The sequence below is a fragment of the Antechinus flavipes genome, chromosome 2 (genome assembly GCF_016432865.1).
Source record: "Antechinus flavipes isolate AdamAnt ecotype Samford, QLD, Australia chromosome 2, AdamAnt_v2, whole genome shotgun sequence".
NCBI classification, from domain to species: Eukaryota; Metazoa; Chordata; class Mammalia; order Dasyuromorphia; family Dasyuridae; genus Antechinus; species Antechinus flavipes.
In genome coordinates this window covers 104,183,137-104,197,234 of record NC_067399.1, presented here as the reverse complement: position 1 = coordinate 104,197,234, position 14,098 = coordinate 104,183,137, and the positions used below count along the sequence as shown (strand labels likewise).

Genomic DNA, 14,098 nt, shown 5'->3' with positions numbered 1-14,098 from the left:
AGATAATGAAGCCAGAGCTTATGTAAGTGAGGAAAGAAAGATTTATCAATGCAAGAAAGCTAGATATTCCCCAAATTCATCTTCTAAAAATGCATCTCAAGGAAGCTCCATGAACATGAGATGATATTAGGCAGCTCTGAGGTCTTCCTTTCATTCAATTGTTCAATAATATTCATATAGTATCTCTTATATATCGGGTTATCATCCTAGGAAGTGTGTGGTGATACCAGAAAAGCTTCATGATATCTATAATCCCAATAATCAATAAACTTATAATAAATTTCAGAGAATAAGAACCGTTGATATCCAGTTATCTGGGATTCTGTCAGTCTGCATATTTCTTCCATTGACACAGAACACAGCCTCCATTTCTATTTGAGTTTGACACCACTGCCCTAGAGGTCAAACTAATTCAGCCCTTTCTCCCTCAGGAGAGAGCTATGCCTAAACAATCCCAGACAGATTGGCATATATCCAAATCTCAAAATATTATAAGGAAGGAATGACTGAAAGACTTGTGTCTGATACTCATCAGACAGCTGAACAATTGTTATTTATATCAAATATAAATCCTTCCTGCCATTTTCTCTCATTTATTCTCAATGTGAAAAGGCCCTAACTGGAAACCAAGCAAAAACTAAAGTTTTTGAATACATACAAATCAAGAAACACCTGGCATTTTCCCTGCTGGTATTTCAGGAAAAAAGTCTCTTTTAAATAAAAATTGTAAAAACAAAAACAAACCATTGTTCCAGATACTATATACCCCAACTCAGCATATGCCAAAGATATGGTCTTTGTCCTCCTGGAAAATGGTAGTTTTTTCTTTAATCTTTCCATGATCATCATGAAAGGGGCTGGAGTAAACATTATGTCTACTTTATAGATAGGGAGAGAGAGAGGAAAAAATATTGGAATCTCTGCCAAAAGCTACAAAATGAGAAGCCAAGCCAGAAAGAATTCAAGTCCCCTGTTTCCAGTACTAATTTTACCTTTGTTCTGAAGCCTCTCAAAAAAAATGATCATGAATTATTTCATTTTAATACAGATTCAACACTGAGGATCTTCATAAATCAAAAAAGGCCCTCAGGGAAGCTTTACAGAAATGTTTTGAGTGAAGTTAATTCTTGCACTGCTGAGAACTCACTGAAATGCCCATGTGCAGTGCAAAGTTATCAAGTTGTGGAAAGAACATTGCAGAGATTAAAATGTTGCATAAGACAGAGAGCAAGCAGCATGAGTCAGGGGTTTGGGAAATATGAGTCACAGAATGAGGAAAATTTGCCAAACTCATAGTTTAGAAAATGAGAAACTAAGCAAGGACTGAATGGGCATAAGTAAAATGGGGATACGATTGTCCCCATTAAACTCTGAAAGAAATCAAAATATGTAATGCCATGAAATAGTCAATAAGCATTTATTAAGCACCTACTAGGTATCAGGAATCATGCTAAGCACGGAGACACAAAGAAAGGCAAGATAGCCCTTACTCTCAAGGAGTTCACTTTGGGAAGGACAATATGCAAACAGACATACAAACGGCCATATACCTACAAGATAAACAGGAAATAATTTAGAAATGAAAGGCACAAGGGTCAAGAGGAGATGAGAAAAGAGAGGTTTGCCACATTTTTGGAAAATGAGGGAATTGCTAGCTATTACCTCTAGCTGTATTTAGAATAACAAGAAAATGTAGCTTGACATTTTATAACATTTTACAAAGTGGCATTATTTGTAGCTAATTTTAGTTTTTCTCCTATATTATGTATACAAGTCATAGCCCTTAGCTTGGCCTTCTAAGCCTTCTACCACTTACCTTGATTCCTTCTTTACATGAATTATTTGTTTCAGCTTGCTCAATTTAATTACCATTCTCCATAGACAACCTATTTATTCTTGGCCCTCAGTTCTGTGTATACTATTCCCTTTGCCTGGGAATCTCCTTTCTATTCTTCTATAACAAACCAAACCTTCAGAATCCAATCCAAAATTGAACTCTTCAAGAAACCTTTCATGGTTAATCCAACCCACTTCTAATTATACTTTTTATTCTATACCTCCTCAAAATTTATGATTAATCATCTGATTATAAGATCATACACATTTAGAGCTGGTAGAGGTATCAGAGGTCACTGACTCTAGCCCCCTCATTTTCTAGATGAGGAAACTGAAAAAACTAAAGTGACTTTCAAAAAAGCAACCAGATAGTAAGTGTCTGAGATTGAATTTGAACTCTCATGACTCCAAGTCCGGCACTCTATTCATTTTTCTATGCTACCTGCAAGACAGTACCAACTTTGAGAGTTATTTCTTAAATCATTCCAAGTTCAAGAACTTCTAAACTTGGGCCCTGTATCTTCTAAAGAGAGGGGAGCATTGTGCTCCTCAAAGAAAAACGACAATCTATTTGGTCCAGGGCATTGTTCTGATTCAAACACAAAGCCAGATGCAAGTTCCTGCTCTTTCTAAAAGAGCATCACAGTAAGCTACCCAAAATTTTCAACTTATCCAGATGTTGGAAGCAGTGGAAGCCATAGCAAAGAAGCATCTGGCAGCGTCCAACAAGGCAACATCCTGCAATGTCCGATACCAAAATGTCTGGCAGCACTCAATACAGCAGCATGTACTGGAGACCAAGGTCACAAGAAGCATTGAAAAGTCAGAGTTTTCATTGCATAAGATCTAAGAGTTGCCACCCTTCATATTGACCATACATGCCACCTTTCTATTCCTTTATATAACCTTTATGTGTGTCCATTCTCTGAACTCCTCTTGAGTATATTTGTGGGAGAAGACACCCCACATGGGGAGAGATGATTTGTTTCTCCTTTTCTTGCCCTAATTTTTCAGTAAATACCTTTACTTTGAATTTATTGCATCCTTCAACTATTAAAGTAAACATATTGGTGAAGATTTAGGAATAAAGACTGAGTACATTGAATATGTGTAACTATTCTTTCAGGAACTCAACCTGTGAGTTGAGGGCTATACCCAACATATAAATATTTAAATAAGCCATGAGAATAAATAAGGACATTTGGGTTTGGGTAAACAGTATGAACCAAGGCAATAAAAAGTAGAAGAAAGAATTGACAGAATAAATGATTCATTGATGCCCCTTACACCTAGTACCCATGGTCCACAATAAATGTTTAGAAGTGTATGTTTAGAAGTATGTAGAAACAATACTATTAATATCAGAGAGACTCCTTAGCCCATGAGTTGCATGCAGCCCATAATACTCCCTAGTGTGGCCTGAGGCAGACCAAAACATAATCCTTACCTAATTTTAATATGTTGATGTATTAATTTTGAAAAAAAAATATAATGATTTCTAAATCAATATGCAACCCGTTCGGGATTCTTATATACCGTATAGTTTGGTGACCCTGATTTCTTTTTAAATTTGATGCTACTATTGTATTCCACACATCCTTCTTTTAAAGTGACAAAGGATTTTTTTTCACAATTTAACTTTGATGTATAATTTCACAAATTAGCTTTAATCTTTCTGAATAATTAGTTTGTTTGCTGAGAGCAAGACATTGTTTAAAGCTCCTTCCTAAACCTTCAAGTAACTTCTCTGGAATTACTGCCTATACAATATAAAATACTGATTACATTGGATATCACTACACTGAGAATGCAAAAACAAAATGAAACACCCTCATGGATCTTCATGTTTCTGATGTATTATGAGATTAGGGAGAAAAGGAAGGAGTAAATGAAGATATATGCTTTATCAAATTCTAAGGGACACATGTAGTTAACAGCACTAGTTCAGTTAATTGTAGTCGTGTTTATTTAATATCAAATCCTTCCCTACTGAATAAACTTTCCTAGAGTTGAATGGCTATGATATTCAAGAAGTCAAAAGTTTAGGCAACACTGAATTTATTTATGAAAGCTAATTAATTCTAAGCTTATCTCACAAGAAATCTCAAAATATCAACCAGTTTTATCAAAGAAAATTTTGGAATACAAAATAAAAGACGATATATGGGAGTCCCAAACTATTCAAAATGTGAATGGGGTGGAGACATTATGAATAGAAAAGTCTTGGAAAAGTATCAGTCATTTATGAGGTTTCCTTAGAAAATGGAGCAATACAAACACAAATCCATAATTGACAGCCAGCACTTGCTAAATGGGGAATCTTGCCATATCTGAATCTAGCATTTCAGTATCTCTAAGGGCAGTTATCACTGTAAGTCCTGGCAAAGTTTCTTGACCTAAAACAATAGGAATCCTTCAGTCATTTTGCATGAGAGAGTCATAAAGCACTGAAGAAATCCCTACAGGAATGTTTTCATCAGCTGCAAACGAGAATATAATAGAAGGCATAAAGATTGCACAGATTTCCAAGGGGAGGTAGGCTCCACCTCTGGCACAATCCATAGAAAGAAAATAACTGGTAATTACTGCCTCTCAGGAGGCTATTGAACAGTCAAGGAATTTTACAGCACATTCAGAGGAATGTGTCAGTACGTGTCCATAGGTGTCACAGTGGTATATATCTGTCAAGCATATTTATCTAGCAGTATAATTTTGATTAAATTAAGAATCTGACAGGGCATTTTCACAAGCTCAATGCAAGGTTAAAAGTTAATCTTTTGAGAGTTGATATGAAACAGGTGGATGTCTACTCTTGTCTATTAGCACCCACCCCTCCCTCTTCCTCAGGGAAAGAATCTGTCATCTCATTTCAATGTCCAGTCAGTTTGAACTGATGTCTGAAATCCTACCCTCTGCCTGAACTCAAACTGCTCCACTGGCAGAATAGGGCAACTCAAGAAGATATTATGCTTTAGTAATCCACATAGACATGTAAAAGACAAGTCTATAACAAATACTGAACCATAATTAAACCTGCCAGATTTGGAGATGTGTTCTTAAAATATCTGTGTACTTTCTATGAGTTTGGGGAGAGACAAGCATTGAGAATTAATTCACATTGTCAGTGATCTATTTTCTACTGAATCTTTTGGTCAAAATCATTTCCATTTAGTACATTAAAAAGTTCATCATTTTTTCCAAAGCACCACCCGGGGTCTGCCACCGTGATGTTCTGAAATCCCCAATGTTTGTATGAACAGCCAGTACAGCTAAGAAATTTGTTGACCAGAAATCACAAGTTTTGAGGAATTTGTTGCTGCAGTTTACCATCTCCAATTGCTGAAAGATTGCATAATCCTTTCATTTACAATTTTAAAATAAGGATCATTAAAGACATGGCAAAGGAAATAGAAATTAAATTGTATAAATTACTAATATTGTCTATATTATATATATATTTGTGCATGTGATATATATATATATATACACCTATGCATATATCCAGAAACACACAAAATCACACATTAAGCTCAAATTAAAATTCTTTCAAGTGACTTCGTGTGTTAGAGCTGGTTTAAAAAAAAAAACTGTCCTTTTCTCTTGTAACAAATCTAATATGAGATTTTCACACATATATACTTTTTAGAAAGGGAAGGAGGAATATATAATCTGACATTTTAAATTATTCTGTCAGAAAAACCAGGAAGTTTTGAAAAATTAAGCATTTTAAATTATAGTACTCTGTTGTACCCCATTAGAATATGTCAAATGTGTTTCAATTCATTTTGAAATTTGCAGTGGTTTTTTTTTTTATTCAAATTATAAAGTCTGTAAAAACAATAGCATTTGTAGGTCAAGAAACAAACTGGTTTAAAAAAATTTGAATATTGATAGTGTTCCATAGAATTTGATTAAAAGGGCTACTTACAGAAGTCATGTCCTCATCATTTGACTTCATCATTGGGGATATTCTTTCCATCAATGCATATTGCAGTCCTTCCAAGTTTTCTCATGCTGTTCATTACTTATCCCTGTCTTTCCTTAAGTCCTTTAAGAAAGATCCACCCAATGAATTGGAGCTCTTTATCCACTCTTTGTAGTAATGTCTTCTGGATAAAATGGAAACAGAAAATTTCAAGACCAAAAGATAGAAACAGCAATCTTTCACAACAGGCTAAAACTATTTCTTTGTGTCTTATTTGTTTTTGAAAGACATCGATGAATGCACTACAGGGACTCATAACTGCAGAGCAGATCAAGTCTGTATCAATTTAAGAGGATCTTTCAGCTGCCAGTGTCGCCCTGGTTATCAAAAGCGGGGAGATCAGTGTGTTGGTAAGTACTCTGGGGAATAAAGCATTGCTGGTTCTAGATGACATCGCATTTTTAAGTGTATAGGCTCTTATGATAAACCATCTCCATATTCCTAAAAGATGGTAGCTAACTGTGGGGGAAGAAGAGAGGAAAAGGGAAGAGCAAAAGCCTTTATTAAATACCTAACTATATACCAAAAATTATATTAAGTATCTGACAAATGCTACCTACTCTCCTGTCATCAGCCTGGACTTGAGCACTATAGAAAGTGCCTGGCCATTGTTAGGCTTTAGTCTTTGACTTTACTGACTAAGCCTTAGGGTTAGAAAAAAACAGTCTAAAAAAATCAGCAGGGACTTAGCTTTTGCTCAACTCTTTCTTTGTCAAGTGGCAGTTTATTGGATACGAAGGACATAGAAAAATCTTTAGTGCTGAAGAAAAAATAGAAAATCACACTCAAAGTCTTTTCAAAAGCAAAATAAATATTTTCAAAGACAGAATAAATATTGACAGTAGAGCAAGAAGAGACTATAAACTACTTGAGGGCAGGGACTATGTTTTATCTTTCTTTGTATCATAGCACTTAGCTGTTTTTGGTCCAGAGTAAATGTTTAATAAATGCTAATTGACTGACCTGACAAATATCTGTTAAATGCACACAAAATATGCAAAAATATATGCACATGGAATCACAACATAACAAATACAATTTAATAGCAAATAACTCTGAAAGTTAAATATTCATCTAAAACCTTTACAATAGGATGGAATTCCAAAACTTTACAGGCTTGTGTAAAAGATTCCAGTTCAGATCACTCAAGTTCATTTTGAAGATTAATTACTTAAAGCATCTCAGTATAAATATCTTTTATCATCAGATAGCTCTAACACATAGTAGTATCAAAAACATAAAAATTCAATATATAACACAATTCCAAATTAATTAGATATTAACTGAAAATATTAGCCTTTCTCTGTGTTGCTTCAGTGTAAATTTACATATGAGGAAATACCATTAAATACTTACTAGATCCAGAGCACTATGCTTAGTATCTTAGGTATATATAATGTTTGGAGAAGACATGATCCATAACACTGAGTAACTGGCAATCTAGTAAGGCTACATGATATAATCAAATGTATAAATTACAAAAGAACCATGATGTTTTTCATTGGAGAATGGAAAGTAACCTGCCTTTAGAATCAGGAGGCCTGGGTCAATGCTTGTGACACTGTGAGCAAGTCACTTAACCCTCTTCTGGACTAAAATAAGGAGGTTTGCCTAGATGATTTCTGGAGTCCCTTGCATTTTTAAATCTAGGATTTAAAGGTATACATAAGGGGGCATTTGAGTTAGACTTTTAAGTAATGGGTAGAATTCAAAGAAGGGGTTTCATGTGTGGGGAACACCATTGTCAAGGACAAACAACCTTGAAAATAACTATAAGGAAAGGCAGTAGAGCAGTTTGGCTAAGAAATATAATACATGGAAGGTGATTACAAAAGATAAATATAGAGTGATACCAGATTGTAGGTGACCTTGTATGACAAACAAAAAAGCTTAACTTTCCTCAGTAGGTAGTTGAAAGCCTTTGCAGTGTTCTGCCAAAAGGAATGGACTGACCAGATTTAATAAGGAAAATTAATCAGGCAGTGATGGAAATAGATTGACTTGAGAAAAGAGGAATGGCAGCAGGAAGAATTGTTGGGAGGGTACTTCAGTAATCTAGGCAAGTAGTAATGAGTAGATAGTATAGCACTAAAAGTAGAGAGATATTGCAGAGATAAAATCAATAGGACTTAGATTATTTATTGGCTAAAAGAGGATGAGGGGTGGGTTACAGGAAGAGAAAGTTGAAGAGAGTGCCAAGAGACAGCTTATAAATATTGATGCCACTGACTTTAATGAATGCAGAAGAAAAGGCAGGTTGAGAGAGAAAGTTTGGAAATTTAGATCTGAATACTTAAAATTGAGATGCTAAAAATGCATTCAAAACTGAAAATGTGGAACTCGGTAAACAGATCTTGGCTGAAAGTTCATATTTCAGCATCATCAATATAAAGGTGATAAGCAGAGAAGTGGATGAGAGATTATAGAAATAAAAAGAGTCCAAAAATAGAATTTGAAAACTACCCATCTAAAGAGATCAAGATGAGGAAGGGGAGACAGCTAAAGAAACAAGGAAAGAACAGTGGTAGAAGAACCAGAGAAACCTGTATCTTAGAAGCCCAGGGAAGAGAAAATTTCTAGAAGTATTTGGAGTTTGAGGGGAAGGGGAAGGTATGAAAAATCAAATGCTATAGAAATCAAAAGGAATGAGGACTTTTTAAAAGTTCTCATTGGACTTGGTTATTTTTATTGGTAATCTAAGAAATAATAATAGCTAATCTTTTAAGGTTTGCAACAATATTTTCTGTATTATCTCATTTGCTCCCCAGAAAAGCCTTTGAAGGGAAGTGCTATGATTATCCCCATTTTACCATAAGAGATCTGAAGTCAAAAGAACTTAAGTGACTTCCTTAGGATGATAGAGCTAGTATCTGAAGGAGTATTTGAACCCAGGTCCCAATATTCCATTCATCATGCCACCTCAAAAGAAAATTAAGTGGCTGAGTGTGGCAGCAAAAGCCAATTATCAAGAGGTTTTTGAGGTAAGAGTACATAGAGAAGCAATAAAAGTAGCAATTTAGGTGACTTTATGAAGGATTTTAATTGTTCAAAACAAAGAGAAATGGGATGATAGCTAGATAGTGTATAAAGATCAAAGAATGGGTTTTTTTAAGAATTGGGAAGATCTGAATATGTAAGAAAATTAGTTTGAAGAGTGTGTGAGAGAAAGGATTTCTGGACCAAAGTTCTTAAAAGATTGTAAGAGATAAAGTTATTAGCATTAGCTAAGAGGAGGAATAATTTTCTGACATAGGAGGGAGGGGATGGAGTGATACTTTTGTAAAACATGATTATATCAGTTCCCTTTTACAGAATAAGAAAATAGACACTGAAAGGCTAAGTGACTTCCCAAAAAATCATTGATGGATCTAAAACTTAGGGTTCTGGGCCCTTGGACCTGGAATTTTTCCAATGATATCACCTAGAAATTTGAATTCTGGTTTACTTTACTCATGTGTTACATGTTGTAGAGATATCACCCCTTAAATGACACACTAATATTTGAAAGTAATCGCTGAATCCTCTTTAAATTTTATTCACACATACAATATTGCTTATAACTGATTTGAATAAACAATTCATCACTCTTCTTAGAAGTTTGTGATGAATAAAGGGAAAGACTTCCCATCTTCCTAACATTATGGTGAGATTTAAACCAAAGAGTATTCAAGGTATTGTTATATATCCCCAAAGTATCAGGTATAGGAAAAAAAATATTTTTGAATTTCCACTTCTTCTTAAGATTTATTTGTATTCATTCTTCTAATCTGGGGGCATAAACACAAACTATTGGAAAATGAATAAATAATAATATTTTGTCCTGTGATATTATAGATATAGATGAATGCAGCATCCCTCCTTACTGTCAGCAAAGATGTGTGAACACACCAGGTTCCTTTTATTGTCAGTGCAGTGCTGGATTTCAGTTGGCAGCAAACAACTACACCTGTGTAGGTAAGCCTTTTCATGAAGAAATAACCCCCTTAGCTTAATGAGGTCTCAAAAAAAAAAAAGCAAATCTTCTATCATAACATGGTTATTTCCAGTTTGATGGATTTTTTGTGAACTAGTTTTCATCAGGATCCCTTAAGCAATCCCCAAACTGAAAAAGACAATAACCAATCTGTTTTCCAAAACATATCAAGATGTGAATGGAAAATTTTTTACTCTCAGTTTTATTTCTCCTCTGTGTATGCATTTAAAAAACACTACAGAACAGTTGATGTACACACACCAATTAGTCAATAGCATGTGAAATAAGGGTTGGAGGTGCCAAAGGGATAGGGGGTTATTGCAAGTTCATGTACATAAACTTTCCACTGACAGCACCTCCAATTCTCACATGCTGCTTCTCTCTTTTCAGAATGCACTGTCACGGCACACAGTTTTCAGATTGGCATGACATGGAAAGAATCTAGCACAGGAAAAATGCCTTTTCACAATATTTTCAGTGCCTCAGAGCATTGCAAAACTCTGTATGAGTCTCAAAGGCCCATGTTATAATTGTAATGGAATTTAACAGAACCTATTTAAAAAGTAATAAATAGCACAGATAAATCTTCACCACAGCATGCTGAGAGACCATATCAGTGTGTGTTTCTTATATCAATTATTTATAGACTTGGCATTTTGTACCTGAAAAAAAGAAAGATGCTGGAATGTACAGTTTAATAGCAGCACTAAATTGTTTTTGGAAAAGTTCATCACACGTTAGAATAGCTGTCATTCCTCGAAAAATGATTGCAATGTTTCTAAAAAGAAATGTAAAGAAGTGATCTGAAATTGTTCCAGTGACTATGAAAAATAACTTGATGTTCTCCAATGAGCTTCTGCAGGGCAAAAGATTCAGCTAGGGAAATCAACCACTTGTCATCAGCTGATGCAACTGGTACAAAGAAAGAAAATATGTTTAAAGATATGAAACCTGTCTTTCAGATATCAATGAATGTGATGCCAGCAATCAATGTGCTCAGCAGTGCTACAATATCCTTGGTTCATTCATCTGTCAGTGTAACCAGGGATATGAGTTAAGCAGTGACAGACTCAACTGTGAAGGTGAGTTATTTTTCAAATCGGTGCAATGTGAATAGTACAAAGGTGGGGTGGCCGGGAGTGGGGAAGTGTCCTTTACCTTTTGTGGAATGAATTTCTGCTCAGAGAAATTCAACTTTGAATTCCAATTAATATAGTACATCTATTAAAGTGGAACAGCTACATGGTGCAACTGGATAAAGCATCAGACCTGAGGTCAGGAAGATTCATTTTCCTGAGTTCAAATTTGGCCTCAGACACTCAGTAGCTGGGGCAAATCACTTAACCCTATTCACCTCAGTTTCCTCATCGGTAAAATGAGCTGGAGAAAGAAATGGCAAGCCTGTATAGTATCTTTGCCAAGAAAAATCCCAAATGGGGCCATGAAAAGTCAGACTGAATAACCGATTAAATAAAACCAATAAAATCAGATTTGTAGTATGAGTTGTCAATGGGAAGAAACCAAAATAAATATAGCATTATGATAGATAATAAATAGGTCATTTAACGTTCTTAAGAGAAGAATGTGCCATAGATACTCAGGTACTAGATCCCTGCCATCACTTATGCAGTGATATGACTATGATCAAGTCACTTCAACTCTTGAGTCTCATTTCCTACAAATGAAAGAGAACATTGGATTCAGAAAGTTCTGTTCCCAATTCTATTACTTACTACCTGTGTCACAATGCCATAGTCTTAGACATGGTCTATCCAGACTAGTCCCCTCATTTTTCAGATGAGGAAAAAGGTTCAGAGAAGTGAAGCAATTTGTCCCAGAACATACAGGAAATGAGTGGAAGGATTCAAATTCAGAACTTAGCACTCGAATTCAAGAACACTTTTCATTATCTTAGTGACTTAACTGCTTGATGACTCAGTTTCCTTATTTGTAAAAGGAAGAAGTAGGACTATGTGATCTCCTGTTTCCAAAGATAGAATCTTATATAATCTAGAGTCACAGATGCACTGAACTGAGACTTGTTTCTTTGTTACTTAGTTGATATGGGAAGGAAAAGTAGCTCGTCCCTTGAAAAGCATGCATGTGCAGAGTCCCACAAGTATAATTCGAAAGGCATGAGATTTTCCTGAGGGTGATATCATCCACATTTCATTTCCCTTTCCACCCAAAGGATCCTCCAAGTTTCACTTGGGGCCATAAGGGTCATACCCCACCCTGCAAACCCCACATCACGACTACTGTACTTCAGACTAAAAAAGAGTTGCTCCCTGGAACTTGTCATTGCCCCATCGAAACAAATGAGAGGGATATCACCACAAAGAAATGCAAAGCACTCCTTGCCTCCAGGCTGGAGCATGCCATTTCCCAAAGCCTGCCAGGCCTTCCCTCCCTGCCAGCACTAGGACTTTTTTTATTCAGTCCTCAGATCATCTTTATGACAAATTCACTCACTTTCTGAGAAATTTAATTTTTATAGTATGCTTTTAGGACTGCCTACTCAACAACAAGAGAGATAGTTGTAACTTTATTAACTAGCTCATTCAGTCTGTATTAGAAATCCCCCAACCTTCAAAAAAGATTCCATTCAATTCACTTTGTGCTCTGAAGAGTACCTAATATAGTTAGCTTTTGCTAAAACTTACTTTTACTTCTCATAATTCTCTTTGTTTATTACAGTGTTATATGTTTGTTTTCATTCTGTTGCTCATCTTGAAATACATCTGTAAAATATGATGAAATAATACCCAATATAAGTCTCTTGACTTTATCTTACTCCTCTTATAGACTGTAAGCTACATGAGAGCAACAGTGTGTCTTATCAAAATTTTGTTTCTCTCTCAACAAGAAACACAGTATCCTGTATTCACCAAGCACTTCATAAATATTAGAATTGTATTCTTGTTATACATATTTATTTTTTAAATAGAATCATATAATTTTAGGGACTTCAGAGACCATCTAGGAATGGATAGGTCGCAAAAAAAAGATCAAGGACCAAGCTTAGAGTCAGGAAGATTGGAGTCCAAATCCAGTCTCAGAAATTATCTCTGAGGCAAATGACTCAACCTCTGTTTTCCCTCAGTTTTCTCAAAAGTAAAATGGTGATAATAATAGCGCTTACATCTCAGAATTGTGAGGATCCAATAAAACAAAAACTATAAAACCTTACATAAACCATAGTTAAGTATTATATAAATGTTAACTTTCATTATCACTAGTCTATCATCCATATGATAATATGAATCTCTTACATTTCCAACAAATTGTCTCTGAACACATTCAAGTGATAGGGAACTCTTTCCCTGCTTTCACATTAGAATGTAAGCTCTTGAGAGGAGGAATTATTTTACTTCTTGTATTTATATCACCATCACCTAACACAATGCTTGGCTACTTTGATTGGTTATAGTAAATTCATTGAATGGAATTAGTTATTGTTCTCATCTATAGATATTGATGAATGCAGAACTTCAAGCTACCTATGTCAATATCAATGTGTCAATGAACCGGGAAAATTCTCCTGTGTGTGTCCTGAAGGATATCAGGTCATTGGGAGCAGAACCTGTCAAGGTAAGTTTCCTTATTTCAGTACTTTTAAACTATTTGGCATTAGCTGGGAATTTCACATGGGGGGAAATTAAAGAAAAAATTATTGAATCTTCTAGTGCCGACCTTCATTTCACTAACTAGTGTCACATTTCAAGCTCTTTCTTCCTTTATTTAACAAGAAAAGTATCAGATTAAAAGCTTCTTGTCTAAATATACAAATGAATTAAAACATTAACTTTTCTTGAGATTTTGGAGCCTTTTTTAACTCATTTTTTAGCTTTTTATGGATGGAATTTTTATGAAATACAAATCCTAGCATTATAAAACTTTGTTATATATACAAGATCAATAATTTTTCAACATCCCAGGAAAAGAAAGTTCTATTATGAACTTGATTTTCTTAGTATCCAATCTTCAGATAAATTATTTAGGTTCTTTATATAAATAAGCTGTTTTAAGGATACCAAAGTTTTAAATTAGAAAATCACTTATGTTCCAGGAAATTAGGACTTCTTTTATCATAGCACTTGCTATCTACCTGGACACAACTTGTATTCTTGGGGAAGGAAAAAATGCTATTAACCTCAATCTCTGTTTCTTATACTTAAGAATAAGGATATTGTAAATTTTATGCCTACAAGCAATAAGAAACCAGCTAAGTAGTTTAACTTCAAGGATTCAGGAAAAAAAATCTTTGGGCTAAAAAATATGTTTCTCTCACTATTCTATAAAGT

The 14,098-nt window shown here is 34.8% G+C and overlaps 1 protein-coding gene across 3 annotated transcripts in view; it reads left to right on the top strand.

The window, feature by feature from the left end:
* Window positions 1-14,098, top strand: part of EFEMP1 (EGF containing fibulin extracellular matrix protein 1) — a 71,114-nt gene that overhangs the window by 46,210 nt on the left and 10,806 nt on the right. For all 3 annotated transcript variants that reach the window (XM_051975312.1, XM_051975311.1, XM_051975313.1), the window contains 4 exons: window positions 6,049-6,171; window positions 9,656-9,775; window positions 10,757-10,876; window positions 13,266-13,385. In XM_051975312.1, the coding sequence (XP_051831272.1) occupies window positions 6,049-6,171; window positions 9,656-9,775; window positions 10,757-10,876; window positions 13,266-13,385 (483 nt within the window). The remainder of the gene's footprint in view (window positions 1-6,048; window positions 6,172-9,655; window positions 9,776-10,756; window positions 10,877-13,265; window positions 13,386-14,098) is intronic.